Source organism: Amblyomma americanum, chromosome 5 (assembly GCF_052857255.1).
Source record: "Amblyomma americanum isolate KBUSLIRL-KWMA chromosome 5, ASM5285725v1, whole genome shotgun sequence".
In the NCBI taxonomy this organism is placed as follows: domain Eukaryota; kingdom Metazoa; phylum Arthropoda; class Arachnida; order Ixodida; family Ixodidae; genus Amblyomma; species Amblyomma americanum.
Genome location: NC_135501.1, coordinates 119,325,728 through 119,345,813, shown reverse-complemented (window position 1 = coordinate 119,345,813; position 20,086 = coordinate 119,325,728). Strand labels below are relative to the sequence as shown.

General features: G+C 46.8%; 1 protein-coding gene across 1 annotated transcript; it reads left to right on the top strand.

The window, feature by feature from the left end:
* Positions 1-14,877: 14,877 nt before the first annotated feature.
* On the top strand, positions 14,878-18,682 carry LOC144134978 (tauPI-stichotoxin-Hcr2d-like). Its single transcript, XM_077667761.1, has 3 exons — positions 14,878-14,949; positions 16,724-16,897; positions 18,428-18,682. Coding segments are annotated over exons 1-3 (234 nt in total). The 5' UTR covers positions 14,878-14,891; the 3' UTR covers positions 18,430-18,682.
* The last annotated feature ends 1,404 nt before the right edge of the window (positions 18,683-20,086 follow it).

The window sequence follows — 20,086 nt, the reverse complement described above, 5'->3', positions numbered from 1 at the left end:
TAGTACCGTCCACTTGGTTACCCGTTTCGTAGACACCTGAGCAGGTTACTGAGTAATCGGGAAATAATGCTCTTTCCACCTCAAGAAATTGTCGAAACCTTGGGACAGGTTTCGCTCTCTCAAATTCGCTCGGCTGGAAGCCATCTCATTACGCCCACAGGATGATGCCCCGTATTAGAGCCGATAAAAGGCCCCGCGCAACCGATGCACTTCGTAGGGCTAAAACAGTAATCGCCCGAAACGCTTTCACGGTCAGCTCCGAGCCTTTGTTCACCTATGATCGTAGTTGATCACAGTCTATCACGATGATATCCTTCCACTCAGCACAGACGTGGAGCTTGACGCTGCTCTCAGTGCAACGGAAGACAAGAGAGCTTCAACCTATTGACGGTCATCTTCGCCGTAGGCACAGAAGGTGCCAATAGCACTTAAAGCATTATCGAGTATAGCTCGCAGTAGCTCCTTCTCCAAGGGATTGGCATCGCTGAGGCAATCTGCGTTAATGGAATGTAGAATCTGAGCTTATGGAACCAAGTTCTAACGAGATAGCATTAAAGGTCCCGTCACGCCTAAAATCCGGCCTCGGTATTGTGAGCGAAAAATCATAGACAAGGCTCTGGCATGTCATCTCTACAGAACAAATTATTCGAATATCGGTTATTTTCTGCAGAAAAGCAGTCGCTATGTTCTTATTGAAGTTGTGTTCGCTAAAAGCTGGCGTCATTAGCTCAGCTTGTATATTACACCGTCGGACGTTGGTTGTGGCGATGCCGATCCTTCATTGTAGGAGTAAAGGCGTGCTCCGCTCTATTACCCTTCTAGTGCTATTCAGACCTACGGTTACGATAACAGTACATATAGTTGGGACCCTCTCTTCTGCGATTGCACTGAGACCAGCTCCATGTTCCAGGTTTGTGTTGTGTGGAAGGACATCACTGTAAGAGACTGTGATCAACCTCGTCCATAGATGAACCTCGTCTGTTCATTGTCCATCGTCAAAGTCGCACATTATCGCGCGAGAACTCCTGTAGCCCTAGGAACGGCATCGGATGCGTGGGCCCTATCCATCGCCGGTAATGCGATGCATCGTGCTTTGGGTGTGGCTGGCTGGCTTCCTGCTGTGCGGATTTGAGGGCCGTCCCAAGTGCTTGTCGATTGCTTGAGTTAGATAGCGGAATGTTTGCTGAACACTCACAAATCTGTTCCTGTGTCAACGAAACTGGTACCATGTTGTCCCGACGGCTGCTTCCAGGTCAGCGGGTGTCGCTTTCGCGGTTCATCTTGGTCTAGATGTCCGAAGACGTCTTGGTAGTTTGTGCAAATCGTGCACAGGGCGCCCTTTTTTGGATTGCGCCTTTTTTGCGTTCTGAGGCTTCTCTGGGCTGCGTTGTCGTGACTTCAGACTAAGTACGGCTAGTAAATTCTTCACGTGATATTCTTTACGTTGTGACTAGACTTGTGGTAAACTGTTATTAGAGTTCTGCGTGATCAATGTTGGAGGGTATTCGTAGCTTGAATAGAAGGCAGCCCACATCCAAAGTATGCGCTTTTATTTTGGGCAACTTCGACTGGGTGATGTTTCTAGAAAGCACAGCAGTAGCCTAGCTGCGTCCTGTTGCTGCTGACTATGCGGCTTTTGGGGATACAGATGGGAGTTCACGGGCAGGGCACGTACTCTTCGCGCAACTATGTGTCTATCGGGGGGGAGGGGTGTCATTTGTCATGGCATTGTCGCAGTACGCTCACATAAAAGTCACAAAGGCCTGTAGCAGCATCCTTAGAGATAGCATCGCAAGGACTATAGCATGTCGGGCATGCAGAGAGTGGAACACACGCGGCACTCCGGCAGAGCCGACGTGTTGTCAACTGGCTGCTGCCGCTCATCTCATCAAAAACCGTTTTGCATAAATGTCGCGACAGACTACCCCATTTTTATTGCTGACTTACTACAGGGACGCACAAATGCAGCCATGGTGCGGTTTCACCCATCAAGTGTTCACTCCTGTCTCACTGGCTATCTATCAGCGCCCGCGGCGAAGTGGGGACGCTCCTTACTACCTGGTTCATCCAGCCACAGCCATCTGGACTTCACCCTCCGCGTCCTTCTCTCACGTCTGCAGCTGCCATCAAGGCGAGTAGACTCAGCACCAGGCACGCTGCTTGGTTTCGGTGAGCTAGCCTACGTATCACCCTTCTATGACAACAGTTTTCGCTTCTGTGTCTATGGCATGTCTAGTGAGGTGATGGCCTACTTTCTTGCAAAGGTGCTTTTTGCAGAAGGCCAAGAAAATCATCTAGATAGCGTCCTGCCCGAAGCTTTACGACGACCTGCAGGCACTCATCATTTTCTCTTGCAGCCTCCGAATCCCATGGTCATCGCCTTCCGATTGTTCCGAGACACTATGATTATTCCGCAGCCTATGCTTTGTCTTTCTGTGGATTCGCTAGCAGCCATTACGCCTTCAGCAAGCTCTGTTGTTTTTTACGGGGAGGCTTGCTAGTCGTATGAATCAGCAACTTCTTACTCGAGCCACTCTTCGACTGGTCCCCGCAAGCGTGCTTCGAACCTACTGCGATTCGCACAGCGATGACGCTTCAGCCGATCACCCCGTTCACTTCAGCTAGACCACCCGCTGCTTGCGACAACACATCTCAACTATGAGTTCTAGAGTCTGTGGCGACTTACGTAGCATTGGGGCTCAGAGCGGTCCCCATAGCATTGTATTTTTTACCTTAGCGATTCAGCTCGGCTAGCATAGCTCTTTGACCACAGACATTCGGAGCATTCGCCATGCCCATAAATGATATCCAGTCACCAAAGCGTTTATATTTTTATGCGCTAGCACTTATACTGCCATTCCCCACATTTATCCGTTGTGTTTGTAGGAAGGCTGTTTTGTGTCAGTCTGCCGACCTGCCCACCGCCGTCGTGCCAAGAGTGAGCTCAATTAATACCGAAAGGCTGCTCGGGCAGACCAACTTGGGTCGCAACGGAAGTCCCACCGATGAGATCTCCTGCCTTAGAAGGGCAGTGGCGCATATCTTAACCGCTGCAGCACTGCGCCAGGAGTGGTAGGGACATCCAAGGGATCTATAATTGAAAAGAATGACTAATTCTACATATATGCACATTAACCCATTATCACTATCGTAATAACTGTCATCCGTCAACACTGAATCTGAGCACTGGAACTGAATTGAAAACAGAACTGCTAGAGTATCTTGTTAGTATTTCACCTAACCACGCAAATGGACCATATTTTTTTATTGCGCCTGCCGTATCCCAGCATTGTCGCCTCAATAAAGTACTGTCCGCAAAACGATTACCAACCAATACACCAGCGAGGTAAACAGGGGACCTGTCTGTTCTGCCGCTGTGTTTGGCCGATAACGGCTTACAAAAGAGCCTATCTGACCGACTTCTCTTGCCTAATAGGCTGTGAGCTGGACTGGGATTTCTCTTGTATGTATATGCGTAGTGTACATGCTCGAGTGTTTTCTAGATAGTCTTCTGTGCATGACCTCTATGTGCGTCGCGGCTTGATGCTTCGGCAACGATATCAGCATTCGCAATGCAAAAAAGACGAACTGCGCAACAAGAACACGGACGAAAGGGAGGCAGACACACACTAACGCAGACTTACAACTTTACTAAAGGAAGGAATACAAGGCAAATATATATAGCGATCCCCAACGCACTTCAAATCAGACCAATATGGCACGTGACAATCTGCCCAGGCGATAAACAGACCACACAAGAACCAACCGCTTACAAGATAATCTTATACCGGGCCGGCCCTTTCTATGAAAACAAAAAGCAAAGGAACGCTTAGCGACAGTGCACACTTGAGAATTACGCGTTCTGCAAAGTAAGGAAATTCATAACAAAACCACACCACTGTAGCCATCTGATACCACTGAAGCTCGAACCGCTTACAAGCGCAGGTGCTGACACCAAAATCAAGCATTCGCCGCAGCCTTTTTTACTCCTTCGCGAATAATATCCTTCAGGTTGCTGCTCCTGGGAAACGTCGTGCATGGCTCGGTTGCGAGGACATGTATAGGAAGGTCGTGTTGGCGTGCCGTGGCGTCCAGGAACATCTGTAAAGGGGATGGCAATGTTGTGAATTCGTTCAATGCTTTAACCTGATTACGTTTCCGTACGAGGCTCGGTTCGGATATTGGCCCACAGACCTTATTTATTGGACTTTAACAACGACGGAGTTGTTTCTGTGTTCGCTGTGTGCCTGGAACAGGAGCGTAGGAGTTTCCTCACGTGCTGTGCAGATCAATGTTTTCGGCTGTTTCTTCTTGGATTGCTCATAGATCTGCAGGAAAGTCTTGAGCTTCTCAAATAACATTCTGTATAGGCCAACCAACGCCACGAAAACGTCTCATGTCTCGTCAAAAGAAAAAAATCTCAGCGGTTGCGGCAGCAGCAAGAATGCTACTTGATCGTTGACTGTCAGATTGCTGCCGCTCTTAGCCGCTCCCATTATCAAGACAGCAACCAGTACCGACCACAATACTGAAGCTGGTAGGTTCTGCAGTGCTCAATTATAATTCTCCTGAGTAGTCTTCTTGCTTCAGTGAACCTCACAGCGCGCACCCAGCCTGCGACTCAGCTTCGAAGACTTGAGATGCGGTGGCGATAGCCCTGTATTTTTTTACCCGAGAGATCCTGCTCTGCTATCATAAGCGTTTGGCCGCAGACCTTCAAAGCATACAACATGCCCTTAAATGATATCCACTCATCAAAGCGTTTACATTGTGTGCGCTAGCACTTATAATGTCATTATCCGAATTTATCCGTTGTGTGTTTGTCTGTCTGTCTGTTTGTTGGAAGGCTGTTTTGTGTCAGTCTGCCGACCTGTCCACTGCCATCGTGCCAGGCGAGAGCTGAATTAAACCTGCCTTAGAAGGGCAGTGGCGCATCTCTTGACCGCAGCAGCACTGCGCCAGGAGTGGTAGGGATCTCCAAGGGATTTATTAATGTAAAGAATGAACAATTCCCCACATATGCACATTAACCTATTACCACTATCCGAACAACTGCCATCTGTGAACGCTGGATCGGAACACTAGAACTGAATTGGAAACAGAACTGCTAGAGTATCTAATTCGCATGTGGCCTAACCACGCAAATGGACCATAACTTTTTATTGCGCCTGCCGCATCCCAGCATAGTCGTCTCAATATAGTACTGTCCGCAAAACGATTACCAACCAACACTGCAGCTAGGTCAACAGGGGGCCAGTCTGTTCGGCTGATGTTTTTGCCGATCGCCGCTTACAGAACAGTCCATCTGACCGACGTTTCTTGCCCAATGGGCTGTGACCTGGACTCGAATTTCTCTTGGACATATTTGCTTAGTCTACATACTCGACTGTTTTCTAGATAGTCTTCTGTGTAGGACCTCTATGTGCGTCGGGGTTTGATGCTTCGGCAACGATATCAGCATTCGCCGCAGCCTTTATTTACTCCTTCCCGAATAATATCCTCCAGGTTGCTGCTCCTGGGAAATGACGTGAAGGGCTCGATTGCGAGAACATGTGTAGGAAGTTCGTTTTGGCGTGCCGTGGCGTCCAGGAACGTATGTAAGGGGGATGGCCATAATGTGAATTCATTCAATGCTTCATCCTGAATACGTTTCGGTACCAGGTGCGGTTGGCATACTGGCCCAGAGATCTTATTTTTTCGACTTTAACAACGACGGAGTCGTTTGTCTGTTCGCTGTGTGCCTGGAACAGGAACGCGGCTGTTTCGCCACGTACTGTGCTGATCAATGTCTTCGGCTGTTTCCTCTTAGATTGCCCATTGTTTGGCAGGAAAGTCTCGATATTCTCGAATCACGTTCTTTATAGGCCAACCAACGCCACGAAAAGTTCTAATGTCTTGATAAAAGAAAAAAAACCAGCAGTTGCGGTAGCAGGAAGAATGCTACATGATCGTTGACTGTCAGATTGCTGCTGCTCTTAGCCGCACCCATTATCAAGACAGCAACGAGCATTCGAGAACAGACGGCCACAGTACCGACTAAATGCGGAAGCTGGTAGGCTCTGCAGTGCTCGATTATAATTCTCCTGAGTGGTCTTCTTGCTTTTTGTAGAGTGCACAAAAGTGATGAAGTCGCCCACTGTCTTCGACGATCAAAAAACATGCAAAGATAAAAAAACGCATCATGTCATTTCTCCTCTAAGTCTTGTTCCCTTATTTATAATCGCGCCATACTTGGTGTGGATGGAAAGTGGCCAAAGAAATCTTAGTGCGTATGCGGTCTGGAAAAAAAAAAGTCCATCCTATCTTACATTGCTCTCCCATTTCTTTCCCTCTCCTGTCCTTTTATTCCCGCTTGCCGCAGCCAGGTGCTTCATGTTTCGAAGGCAGATGCACCGGCTAGCAGCTTGTTTTCCTTTCATTGATATTTTGTTAATAAAAAGGCACTAACCACAACAACAAAGAACAATGAAAAATTACTACTATCGGTCGTCTTGTTCCTAATAAAGAAGGATTTTATACTTTTGATTTTCATGGAGTACAGTTGCGTTCAAAAATTGACTTGTATTCCCCAGTCGTGGCGAGGACAAGGTTGTCAGGTAATTTTGTTGAAACGTTAACAGCCAGAACACAAAGCTGAGCCCTACTCTAGCGTGCTGTTATGTTGGTAAAGAAACCTCCGCCAGCAAGCTCCTGCTCGCGGCTAGCTTTCCAGGGCTGCCAGCACTTGCAAGGCAAAATTACCGATTAAAGCACGGGGACTACCACTGTTTTGTTAATGAAATGTATGACTTCTCAGGGTGTTTTATACAATAAAATACGCATTGCACAACGCTATTTCCGTCAGAAACAATATATAGGGATGGCAGAATATCCATTGCGCTTGAGCCCTATTAGAAGCCGAGAGTACGCGCTATAAACCACCAGGAAAGAAATATATGATTGTTATAAACAGTCTCCTTATTTCACTGCACTGATAACAATATATATCTAATCAGACTTAAAACGTACAGAGGCAGTCTTATTGCAGAAATTATCGTGGGCGCCAGTAGGATGACGTTTCCATAGCCAGTGATATGGAGGAAGCGGCACATGCGCTGTGGATTATATTACTGGCCATGAGATAAGACACACTTTTGGCTATGCGTAATGTGGTAATAACTTTATTTCACATCCCTTATGACGCCGTTTGTCCTGGCACTAACGACTGAATTAGGCATTTCTCTGACCTTGCATGCTCAAAACTCGGCTGCGGACTGCGGCCGATCCGACTTACTAGTGTCTCACACGGCGACGGAGCAGCACACCTCGTGAGACCTCCGATTTGTGCCACAATAAATGTGAAGGAGCCAGGTACCTGTAACACCAGGTCGCTGTAAAACAAACGAAGCACAAAGTTTATGAAAAATTTTATTCGCCAGCATACAAAGCACCTAGCAGGCTACTGTGAAATAAACTGCGCGAAAATAAAGTGACTTAGGTTTACTTGTATTTCTAGACAGCCCACACTTGTACAAGGTGCAAAGGAAATCGGTAGTCTCCTAAACGAAGCTCCCACACATGGACTTACGTTTTGCCACGGCACTTGCGATCATCATTGGACAAATTTATATGGCAACCTAATTTTGATTATAGAGAACCAGGATGCAAGCAAAGCTGAGCGCTTGGTGTGGTGCGGAGAGGATGGGAAGGTGCCGCACTTTCATTTGGAAGACCCCTGTGACTGCTGACACGGGGAAGTTGAAACTGGGGGTAACGACCTTGGGAAATTGAAGGAATGAGTAAACGAATAAAGCCTGAACATTTTAATAATATTATTTATTTTCATTCTTCAGTTATCAAAGAACAGACTATAAAAATGTAGCCCTGGAACAGAATGCAGGTGCCTGGTGATAGAGATGGAAAAGAGGAGTGAAGGAACAGCCACTGGTGTCAAAGATGCGGATGACTACGACAGTAATGTAAAAATAAAAAATAGACAGGTGGTGGAGGAAGCAAAACCAGCATGTGTGGATGTGAGCGTAAAAGTTAAACAGATAAAAAGAACAAATTCGGCGACAGAAAATATGGGTGAACACCAGTGATGCAAGACACCTGATGATCGCAGAACGTCCAGGCAGCAATATGCTTAGAGACTGTGTTCATTTTAGAGGAGTATTTTCCAGTTTTCATTAAGGACAAAAAATTCCTCTCCTTGTTTCCGTCTACCATCTGGGGATCCCGATTCGAAATGGATATTTTGATGTCTGTAAATTATGCCCTAGTTGATGACCATGAAACGTATTTGAAAACTCCTATCGTGAGGCCGTTGCAGTGTCTCCACCAGGCTTATCAAGTCGTGTGCTCGTGGGCCGTGCTGTCCCTCCCGTGTAATAATGTGATACAGAGGGTAATAATGAATGTAGATAACAATCCAGGAATCTCTATGAGAGCCTAGAATTTACTCGCCGTGCTTTGAAGTGTACTGTCAATGTGTATGTGGTTGGATGTCCCATAGATTGGCTGAGAACAGGAACATTCTGGCGTATGTTTTGCGGGGTTTATCGTGGGTCAGATTACATCTGAGGTTTGTGCTCCCACTGTGTTGCCGTTGCTCTTTCCTAAAAATTTTTCGATCGGTGACAGTTATATATGTTCTTTCAGAACACTGCACGCGTGAATAAAATGCTTTACAGCACATAATTATAAATGAAGGAGGCCGCTCATTGGGAGGTGTTGTTTGACCATTGAGTGCATCGTCCGTTCTAGTATGCTTGTTAGTTTTGATGTATTGAGTTTCTGTGAAGGACGGATAGTAATGGTCCTCTTCGGTCGCCTACCACTGACTACCTGCGGGCTGCTACGCGCATTTCTTGTGTCTATACAGAACGCGTTCATTCTTCCCTGTCTGTGTGGTTTGGGGCTGCCAGCGGGCACCGGGACTCGCCAGCGCGCTTCACATCTGTGACGACTGCGGCTAAGATAGCAGCCGACATTGTAGGAACGCTTTCTTCATCAGTTACTCTGAGAGCAGCGTTAAGTTCTATGTTTGTGTTGACTCCAAGGATATATCATCACTAGCGACTGTGACGAATCCCTATCGCAGGCTAAATAGTGGTCAGTGCTGTCCGTTAAAACTCAAGCTTAAAATGACGTCTCACCAGTGCTCTTCTAGATCTACGAAGATCGTCCGGTGTGTTTCCCCGATTATCGCTACTAATGATCTGCATTGTCCGGTGGGTATGAAGTTATGGCCATGTGCTGTTCGTATATGACAGCCGCTCAAAAGTTCGTCAGTCTTTAGATTTGGTAAGCGCAATGTCTGCAGGCCACTGAGTAATCTGCTCTTCTTAACAAAACCGTCAGCCACGTGTCTGTTAATGGCTACTTCCATGGCAGCTGGTCATGCCCTCGCGGTGTATGTGGGACTAGATGTCACGTCGCTTCTAATCAGTTTGCACAAATCGTTCACAGGGATGCTTGTCATGGCAGCAGTGAGCAGTGTACGTCGTTGTAGCTTTTCTGGGCCGTGTCACCGTGACTTTAGTCACAGTGGGCAAAAAAAAAGCTTGGGACACGTCTAATCACATTCTTCTAAAGAAACTGCGATAGAACTTTTAGGCCGACTGCCGTGTTGATGGCAATAAATTCTTAATTTTAATTTCGCAATTTTCCTACCAAAACTTTGGTTGTAACCGGTTGTATAAACATAATAATGTATGCATGAGTCACCACCTTCAGAATGATGTTACCTTCCCTTTCATTATTATGTAAGATGATTTAATTTCCTGAATTGTTCAATTTCCTGAAGTGGAGCTACTTCCAAAATATCGGTGGTGCTTTGGAATGTTGGAGAGTTGGCCACACACAAAAAGGTTGGAATCCACGTATTTTGAAATTTGGCTGTAAGTCAAAGGGTGGCCACTTGGTTTTGGGGACGTCACAATCCTCTCAACCGGTTCATATATCGCGGGGGTCCTCATACCAATAGTGGCGCATGGCGCTGCCGTTACACAATGCGCCAATGCCTGGAGGTTGGCCGTTTCAAATGCAGCTGGGGAGGGGTTGTGAGACCCAAACTGCCCTTCCCGAGCTCCCATAAGGGAAATACGCTGCGCAACTGTGGGCAGGTGGCACATTCATTGAATAAATCTGACTTAATTTTGATGTCACGTGCCACGGGGGCAAGTAGCTCACACGCGGTGATCAGGTTGCCACATGCCATGGTGGCCAGGTTGTGATTGACGTCGCAAGATCACTGGACAATTCTCGAGATCACCGAATTACGTGACGAGAAGCTGGATATTTTGTAGCGATACCTACATTACGGTAGCATTTCGAGCCTTCAGCGTGGCGGGCCGCCACCCTGTGGTTGCGCCTTCACGCCGTCACGTGGTTGGTCACCTGGTGCTGAGCAGCTGCCGGCGGCGCGGCGCCATAGCTGAGCACGTGGTTCGTCACGTGGTTGGACACGGGACCAAGTTCCACTCGGCCATCTCTAGCTATCGCGTCACTCCATGTTTAACCAGAGGTAAACCACCGCCAAATTTGTTTTGTGGGACGGCAGCCTCGATGCTACGGCATTAAAACTTCAATATACAGTCAATGACCTCTCAAGAGACCGTAGGCGGGAGCGGAGCATTTGTGTTGTGAAGTCAACTGTTGTCACGAAAAGAGAAAGGGGAAAAGCAACTTGAAGTGCAGAGACACTGCCTTCTGCGGCACTCTAGCTCGCGCTGAAATCGGTAAATAAATCTTTGGCAGGAAGCTCTTGCTCACCGCTCAGGTCTAAGACCTGCCAGAACTTGCAGGGACACAGTACCGTTTTAAGGACAGCGATTGCCACTTCATTGTTAACGTATATTCAAGGCTCTCAGAGCGCTTCATCTTAAGTTATTCAAAATTTTGCAATGCAGTTGTGGTCAGAAACAACATTTCTGGAGGACAAGGTAATCAATCGCCTTCAGCCCTAATGGAAACCGCGTTGAGTCCCAAAAAGGAAATTAATAATTAATCAGCTTCTTTTAATTTTATTGTACTGATACGACACGCTCTGCCGCCAGTTTTAAAACTTATAAAGGCAGAAGATAAAGAATCATTGCTCGTGGGCAAGTTTAAATAACCAAACCTAAATTAAACACCTAAAAACCTTCACATATCCGATTAGATTCTAAAGCAGATATCACGTGCTCAAAATCCATTGCACCTGACATGTCGAGATATTTTGCACCTCAGCTGCTTTTTCAATTTTTGAGCTGTCGCCATTCTTTCTAGTTTGAGTTCACCTCTTTATTCTTCATTTACTTATTGCACGTCCGTGGCTTCAGCTGTTTTGCGGCTTTTTTTTTCTAACGCCAGAAATTGTCTTATCAAGCCAGCTTGCTCGCTTTTTGCCATTTACCTTTCTATTTCAGCAGTCGTTGTGTCCTCATCTTTCCAGGTACGGCTCATGTGCAGTAACTCATTTCGCGCTGTCTCAATCTATTTTCGCGCGGTCATTAACTTTGGAGTCCCGCATGAACATATTTTTGGACACGGGTCACTGAGGTAGCGGCAAGGCGGTTCAATAGAGAGAAACAATTGTGTCCAATCATTCGTTTTCTTTAGAGTTTCGCCATGTTAACTTATCGAAAAGAGTGTCCTGACATCTACATTTAACCAGGGTATCTGCCTGTGTTAGCTGCCGCAGCCTTCTCAGCAACAGGAGACCTGTTTATGTACACGTGTCTCTCCTCCCGTGTCTATCACGTCCTTACCTCACATAAATCTCTTCTATGAGCGAAGAACGTATATGAACCTCCACTCAGCTGACACAGCCGCCCAAGCCATGCGAGAATAGTTTAAGTCCACGTGCTCGAATTCCGTCCTAACCCCCTCCCCCTTTTTCGGCCTGTTACACTGCTACCGCACATAACTCGCGGCCCTTCGTCCTAGACATGAAAAACGTATATAATGCCAGCCAACATTGCCCGTTCTATTCCAGACGGAAACAAGCCGAACACCCGAAAAGTGATCATCGGCCTGAAGCTCTGGTCCCGTCACTTGTGCAGGTTTGTAAGAGAAGCAAGCCTTCCTTCTTTCTTTGGAAAGCTCATTGAAATTTCAGAAGTTTGGCGGTGCGCAGATTTCTTGTCTTTAAATATTTACATTAGTAATAAGAAGGGCAATAAGAAAGGCTGTAATACCACCAGAATGAATAATATATGTGTCATGTAATCGGAAATATTAGTAATTTAAATGGTTGGTTTGCCTTCTTCGGAGGAAATCGGGCGCAGACACGAAGAGCGAAGGAGGCAAAGCTGAGAATGGGTAAATTACTTCAGTAGTCACGGTAGCTGGGGGGGGGGGGGGGGGGTGAATGGGGACCGCGGTGCTGGTCACTTGCAACTGCAGCGAGCTAGACACTACGGGAATCAGATCTTGTAACGCTGTAGTGCGCATACAACCGGTGCCTCTCATTGATGATGCACAGGTCGGAAACCCCTGATATGTGGGGTTTATAAGGATGTCACAGCCATGCAGTACGACTGACTTTGGACTACAGATATACAGGATCCTTTCCACTGCAGAGCACTTAAAGCGTGTTAAGGAAGGAGCGATACTTTAGAGGTAGAGAATCAGCTTCGCGTACTTTAGTTCGGTTGCTCAATCCCTGTGCGAACACAGTTTCTAACGGATGAACAACCATTCTTATGTTGATTGCATTCAACGTCTCATTTTTGTGGTGCGGCGTTATGTCGGAGAAGAGGGCCGCAAACACCCTATCACATGAACAAGATTTGATAAGCCTGGTGCAGTATCTGGCTTCCACCTCCTATCTGCACACACAAATTAGCCTCTGGTAGTTCAGTGTGCAGCGGCTACGAGCAAGGCACCTAGTGGCGGAGCGATTTGTGACGCATCGCAATCATTAGTAACGGGGGGTACGTACACTGTTAATGGCGCATTGTGTAGCCGTTAAACGATGCGCCTGTGCCCTGCGAGGCCCAGGCTGCTCTTTGATGCTCCTTTACGACTAATGTGCAGTGCTATGGCTCACAGAACGCAATTACATATAATAAATTTTTATTAAAATTCTTGCCACGTGACACAAAGGGCGGGTAGCTTGCACTCGGTAATCAGGTTGCCACTTGCCATGGTCGCAAGGTTGTTATGACGTCGCAATATCACGTGACGTCTTTCGACCATTCAGCCAATTAGGTGACTCAGACCCTGAATTTTTTTTGTATGTGTGGGACGACAACGTAAATTCTATCGTATTGAAACTTCAATATGCCGCAATGGCCTCACAAAAGGCTAGGGCGCGAGCGGAACATTTCTGTTCTGGTGTCAATGGGCGCCAGGAGAACTGAAATTCTTGACGTAACGTTAAGCCCACGGCCACTTCCCTGAACACTACTCCAGCATGCGCTCAACTCGGTAAACGGCCTTCGGCAAAAAATCTCCTGCGTACTTGCGGGCGAACAGTACCGATTCAACGACAACGATTGCAACTTCCTTCTTAGCATGATCAAGAATGGGCTTGAGCACTAATGGAGAAAGCGAAGACTGGCCGATAAACACCGTAATAAAATGTATGTTTACAGTGATCAGGCGGACCTAATTTTGGTGTACTGACATATAGCATGCTGTAATTTTGTTCTACACTTGTAAAAACAGAAGACGAAGAAGTATTCCAAAATTACAAATTCGTAACGATACATTCATTAGGATAAAAGACCTCGTAAATAAAGGATATAACATTATAGTCTGGCGCAGACATCACATATACATAAGGTATTCCGTTTGACCAGTAGCGATATTTTACACCTCAGCTGCTTTTTCAAAGCTTTCTGGTGCCGCCATTCTCTCGTTTCTGAAATCAGCTCGTTATGTTTTATTTACGTATTGCACTTGCCGGGATGGAGGCGTTTTAGTGCTGTTTATTTTTTGAGCCACCGAAAATCTCCTGTCAAAGCAGCATTCCTCGTTTTATATCAACCATCTTGACATGTGTGCTAATGCTTTGTCCTCATATTTCCCTGTGCGTTCTTGCTGCAGTAGTTTATCTTGGGCGGTTAAGATTATTTTCGCATGAACGTGAACCTGCCACCTAGTACGAGGATATTCTTCAGACGGGCAAAAGAGAAAGTGACAAGAATGTTCATCCAACGCAAGAACACTGTTTCGCAACCTTCGTTCTTTAATAGTCTTGTGCGTTGTTATCGTCTTCAAAATGGCTTCCTGTCAGCGCAAAAGAGGACATCCGTCGATATTAGCTGCAGCAGCCTTCCCAGGCATGCAAAACCAGTTTATTTCCACATCCTTGAACATCTCTCCTTGCCCCCATGGTTACCACCCTCATAAAATCACCGCGGTTGCTCAGTGTTTATGGCTTTCGGCTGCTGAACACCAAGACGCGGGTTCGATCGCGGCCGCAGTTGTCGAATTTCGATGGCTGCTGAAGTCTAGAGTTCGGTTTACTGTGCGATGTCAGTGCATGTGAAGAAACCTTTCACGTTAAAGAGGTTAAGAGCCCTTCACTATGGCGTCCTTGATAGCTTGAGTCGCTTTGGGACGTTAAACCCCATAAACCGTAAACATTGCCACATAAATCTCTTTCTACTCAGAGTGAACAACTCACATAATGTCTCTCGCGTCAGCTCTTCGAGCCTCTGGAGACATGGGAGGCCGGTTTAGATCCATGCTCTTGAATTCCGCTTCTACCCCCCCCCCCCCCTACCCCCGGCCCCCTATTTTCTGTTTATCACGTTTTTACCGGACCTGAATTCTGATGCTTCACGCTAGAAATGAAGATGGCATATAATCTTTGCCAAAGATACCCGCTCTATCGCAGACTTCAACAAAGAACTGCTTCGAACGAATTGCAGGTCCTCAGTGTAAATTGGATTGTTCCAGAGCCAGTGTCTACCGCTATGAACGGACGCACCATGAAGCTGCTCGTAGTGCTTGCAATTTTTGGCGCCGCACTGGGTGAGTTGCGTGGTCCCTAAAATTTTTTTTGTGGGTGAGGAAGTTGCGTTCAGTGCGGCGGGCTAAAATCAGCATCGAGGAGCAGTCACTTAATTTGCAAAGTTGATGCTGCCTCTTCGGAACTTCCTGAAGCAGTTTTTATAGACTGTCTCCGATTCACTTGCACGCTTTGAGCTCTCATTGTTTTTTAACGTAAACATAACGTATTTTGTTTCAGCTTTCCCAAGGAGTGACAAAAGCTATCTCTGAGGATTTATGAACGGATTGGAGCCGGGAATTTTGGGCGAGCGCAGTGTGAATACGGCTAGTCGCTAAGTCATTTTAAACAACACCCTGCTACAAGTTAACACAACCCATTTTTGTCTACAGATTGCTTGTAGATTGTTATTTGTGGCCGCATGTCATCTCAGTAGACCACAGGCAAGAATGCCGTGCAAGAAACCTCTTTGTTGCTATCCGCTCTTTTGCCCAAGCTGTTAACAAGGGAGGCCATCATTGGTTTGGATCGGTAATGGGAACGTAGCGTTTTTAAGGTACAGGAAGGTACAGGGTGCAGTTGGTTTTTCTCCTGGCTACCTGCACGGCGACCTCCACGGCATGGGGCCAGGAATTAGGGCGTAATGTGGCGCGTATCTTAATTTCACACCTAGGTGAAGTCCAAAGCATCGCATAGAATGGAGAGATATGCGATCGACAATCCATAACAGCTTTTTGTGCCGCAGCTCGGCGATTACTGGTAGCCGTTCTTCCGCTGGCTGGCTGCTCCTGTACCTCTTTTCTTTATTTTCGTCTGGCATGAAGCATCATCACTAACAGCTGAACAGACACTATAATGAGGAAGCATTCTGTCAACATGCGTTAACACAAGCTTATTGCACCGTGAAGACAACGCCAATAATGCACTCAGGGGAGTGGAATATGACAGAAAACATGAGCCTCTGGTGAGTCCCTCTTAGGGGCGGTTGTAGTTCCATACATTGGTTACGCCTATTGAATGGACTCGATCTCCCACACTACCCTATTAGTAGTAAGATCAATTTTATGGAGCCCTTGTGGCAATGCAGCAAACAGGACATTTTTGCTCAGAAACTGGAATATATGAAGGAAACATTTTTGGCGTTAATTGACTGAAAACAGTTACACGGTCGCTAAAGAGGACTTTACAAGCGCTGTTTCAAAATTTAGGGTGGTGTGACAGAGGTTCAGGAATTCATGTCCAGAAAACTGTCTTCGACATCACCGCAACTTAGCAAATGCGGCGTGTGGGCTGCGGCGGTTGGCTGAGTTGTTATGGCGCTCCGCTGCTGGCCCGAAAGACGCGGGTTCGATCCCGGCCGCGGCAGTCGAATTTCGATGGAGACGAAATTCTAGGCGCCTGTGCACGGTGCGATGTCAGTGCACGTTAAAGAACCCCAGGTGGACGAAATTTCCGGAGCCCTTCTCTGCGGCGTCTCTCATAGCCTGAGTCTCTTTGGGACGTTAAACCCTCATAAACTAAACTAAACCAAACTAAACCAAATGCGGCGGGCACTGTCGATCACAGTATGATGTTTTGTTGAGAACAGCGGTTTATACATAAGAAGTTTTTATGAGGATTCGCAAATGCAACAGCATTGCTTTTCGGATACTTAAGCTGTCATTCATTTCTTTCTCACAAAATAATGCGAAACAGAGCCCTCTGCTAAATAGTGCAACACAATAGATAAAAAACGGAGTGCATTTTTCGTGTAACAAAGGCCTTCTTAATCAGCGCTTCCGTAATGAACCGTCGCAGCATGCTCTGATACTTCGTGCCGGGAGCCAAAGAATCCTGGTCCTTGCCAGGGCTACTTCCCTCGCTACTACTTCAACAAAGACACAAAGACCTGCGAGCAGTTCATCTTCGGTGGTTGCCAGGCCAACGGAAACAACTTCGCAACCCTCCAAGAATGTCAGAGCCGCTGTGGTTGTGAGTCATAAAATACCTCTCGTTTCCTTTTGGAAGCATTCAGTACAGCATTTGTCAAAGTCGTCGGTTTAACCACATCAGGTGGTAGTTTAGATGACAGCGGACTCATATCTACACAGTTTAGGGGGTAGCTGGCACTTAATAGCTTCGCTGAGCTGAATCTCGGCTATGAAAATATTATGCGATGAGAAAAAGTTTGCTCCGACGGACAATCATTGAAACAATCCTGCCTTGCATTGTACAGCAGAACTCATTCGATCTCTATTTTCTTTTTGTTTCTCGAGCCGCCTAATTATATTTGTAAGCGGGCTGGGCCGGTCATCCCTCAAATTACTGATGCACGACACAACCGCTTGTGTATCCCGATGGCTATGATGAATTATGCGAACCGCGGTAGGCCTCCACATGAGTCGCTCACCTATGAAGTGCCCTCCCCACCGTTTACAGTTAAAATGTGTAGGGACAAATTGCTCGCCACGACAGGATTACTCGTAAAGTATGACGTGGACAGCCCTCAATTGCATTATGAAATTATGCACATTGTTTGTGCTGTATTGCATGTGAGCTCACCCAGAAAATCATAAGAAACTTGGAAGTCCGTCATCGAGAACATATTTTAAAATAAAGTTACACTTTTCAGCCTTTAATGCTGACCGTCTTCATGCACTGGAAATCTGAAATAAGATGTTACTTAACAAGCCTTATTGATTAACTGTGATGATATCTCGATTTTTGTTTATTTATTTATTTTGTCCTCAAATGCCCCTTGGACAAGGGTTTTACATGAGGGATGGGCGGCTTCACAGATGATTCTAAGTGTGGGAGGCTTCGCAATGCTCTATATTTCAAAGCACCGAGTTCGGAACGTGCAATTAGAAAGGCATAATTTGTACAGTGCATTTGTGCTCTCGTTAGCAACGTCCTAAGCTGCTACAACCTACAACTTGTGGCTTGCAGTGCACACAGCTGGCACTCATTCCTCTACGCTTGTCATGCACTCCTTCCAATGCAACCGCCCTCAGATCACGGTGGCTAAAACTGGTACTGCACTGATCCGAAATACAGGAACGGGCCCTTAATAGGTGTTGCTGTAAACGAAAGCCTGGGGAGGAGCGTTATGTAACGTGGCCGCCTTCAGTAAGCCGAGCAGTAAGTCAACCGTCACGGAACAGTGATGGCGCGAATATTTTTGATGTCAGCAGTGCATCGCATAAAGAACAAAAACAATCGCAGTGCTTTTTTGAGCGCTTAATCAGTAAAACGCTGGCTAAAAGCACTGAATTCGTAAGGGACGCGTTTTGGTGAATATTCTTTGCGTCGACCTTGTAGACTGCAAGGTATCGAGAAGAAGTCTATGTCCTACAATTGTAGCTGGCAGCGGAGAAGCTGAAATGTGTTGAGTTAGTGGATATGCTCCCATCTTTAGATGCCAAAAGTGAAAAACCATCGGCTTTTGAAAGAAAAAATCATTTTTCACGATTACGCAAGCTGGTTCTAATATATTCTTGTTTTGCACCGTTCTCCGTACAGGAGCTCCAAGGTATTTTGATGGAGCCCCGTTTGGGATAAACACATATGTGTTCGTGCTTTGGCGGCAGCCAGACGGGGCCGGACATCATGGAAGTCGGAAACAACAATAAGCCCGCCCTCGAAAACCTTGCCGCTTTTAACTTCAAGCAAAGGTTATTTTTTTCTTGATATTTCTCGTCAGCAACGAATTATCCGCCCAACGTATTCGGTCTTGTCGACACGTGTTTTGGTGATCTTGTAAACTGCGGTCGTACGTATTTGGAAAATAAAATTTTACGTCACAAAACCTCCTTGTGTATTATTAGTTTCTCAGTGCGCAGAACAATTTATTTTAAAATTTCTGATGGACATTACACTACATTGCATACTGGGTATTGATGAAGGAATGTATATAGATATAAGAAGAAAAAGAGAGAAAGATGCGCAATATTGTTATGAGCAATTCGAAGGAGAACCTCCGGAGACGAGACGTAAAACTGTGGCGGTCCCTAAGTGGTACGAGCGCGCGAGCGGAAGAGAAACATCTTTCTCAACGGATGCAGGCGCTTTTTATTCTTCTTCCTCAGTGGCACGTATCACTGCCCCATCTTCTGCAGCATCGCCACGATGCGGCTAGGAGGGAAATATCACCAAAATACAACTGCAATGAACCGCTGTTCAGTCAGAGAGTCTGTCGTGGTAAGGCTTCATGCGAACAATGTGCACGACTTCAGTACGGTGCGACCAGCGCGATGAGCAAGCCGCTTGGACGGGAGTAACTGCATGCGTCACATCACTGATGCGGCACACTACTTCGCAAGGGCCGAAGTATCTGCGCAGCAACTTTTCGGAAAGGCCTCGGCGACGAACAGGTCTCCACACCCACACCAAGTCGCCAGGCGCGTAACTGACGAAGCGGCGTCTGAGGTTGTACCTAGCGGCGTCAGTCTCCTGTTGGCGGTTAATTCGCAGGCGTGCCAATTGCTGCGCTTCCTCAGCACGCTGAACGAAGGTGTCTGCGTCGAGTTTAGCGTCAGAGTTGCAGTAGGGGTCAACTGTCAACATAGCATCCAATGGAGTGGTCACTTGCCGACCGAAGACAAGCTGAAAGGGGGTCAGTCGGGTTGTCTCCTGCCGGGCGGTGTTGTAGGCAAACGTTACGCACGGAAGAATGGTATCCCAAGTTCGATGCTCGACGTCAACATTCATTGAAAGAATGTCGGCTAGAGTGCGGTTGAGTCGCTCTACCAATCCGTTTGTCTGTAGGTGATAGGCCGTAGCACGTCGATGGCTGGTGTGCGTCATAGTCATCATGGATAGGGTTAAGAAGGCAGTGAAAGCAGTTTCCCTGTCACTAACAACAACGGCGTGGGCTCCATGACGCAGGACAATGTTGTGTACGAAGAACTGCGCCACTTCAGCAGCAGTGCCTTTGACAAGAGATGTGGTCTCAGCGTACCGTGTCACGTTGTCCGTGGCAATGACGATCCAACGCTTTCCAGATGAAGACTTCGGAAAAAGGCCAAGGAGGTCCATGCCCACTTGGTTTAAAGAGGTCTTCGGTGGTTCGACGGAGTGAAGAAATCCGGCTGGTTTCAACGGAGGAGTCTTACGACGTTGGCAGTCGCGGCATGTTTTTACGTAGGCCAGCACTGATGGGAGTAACCTAGGCCAATAATC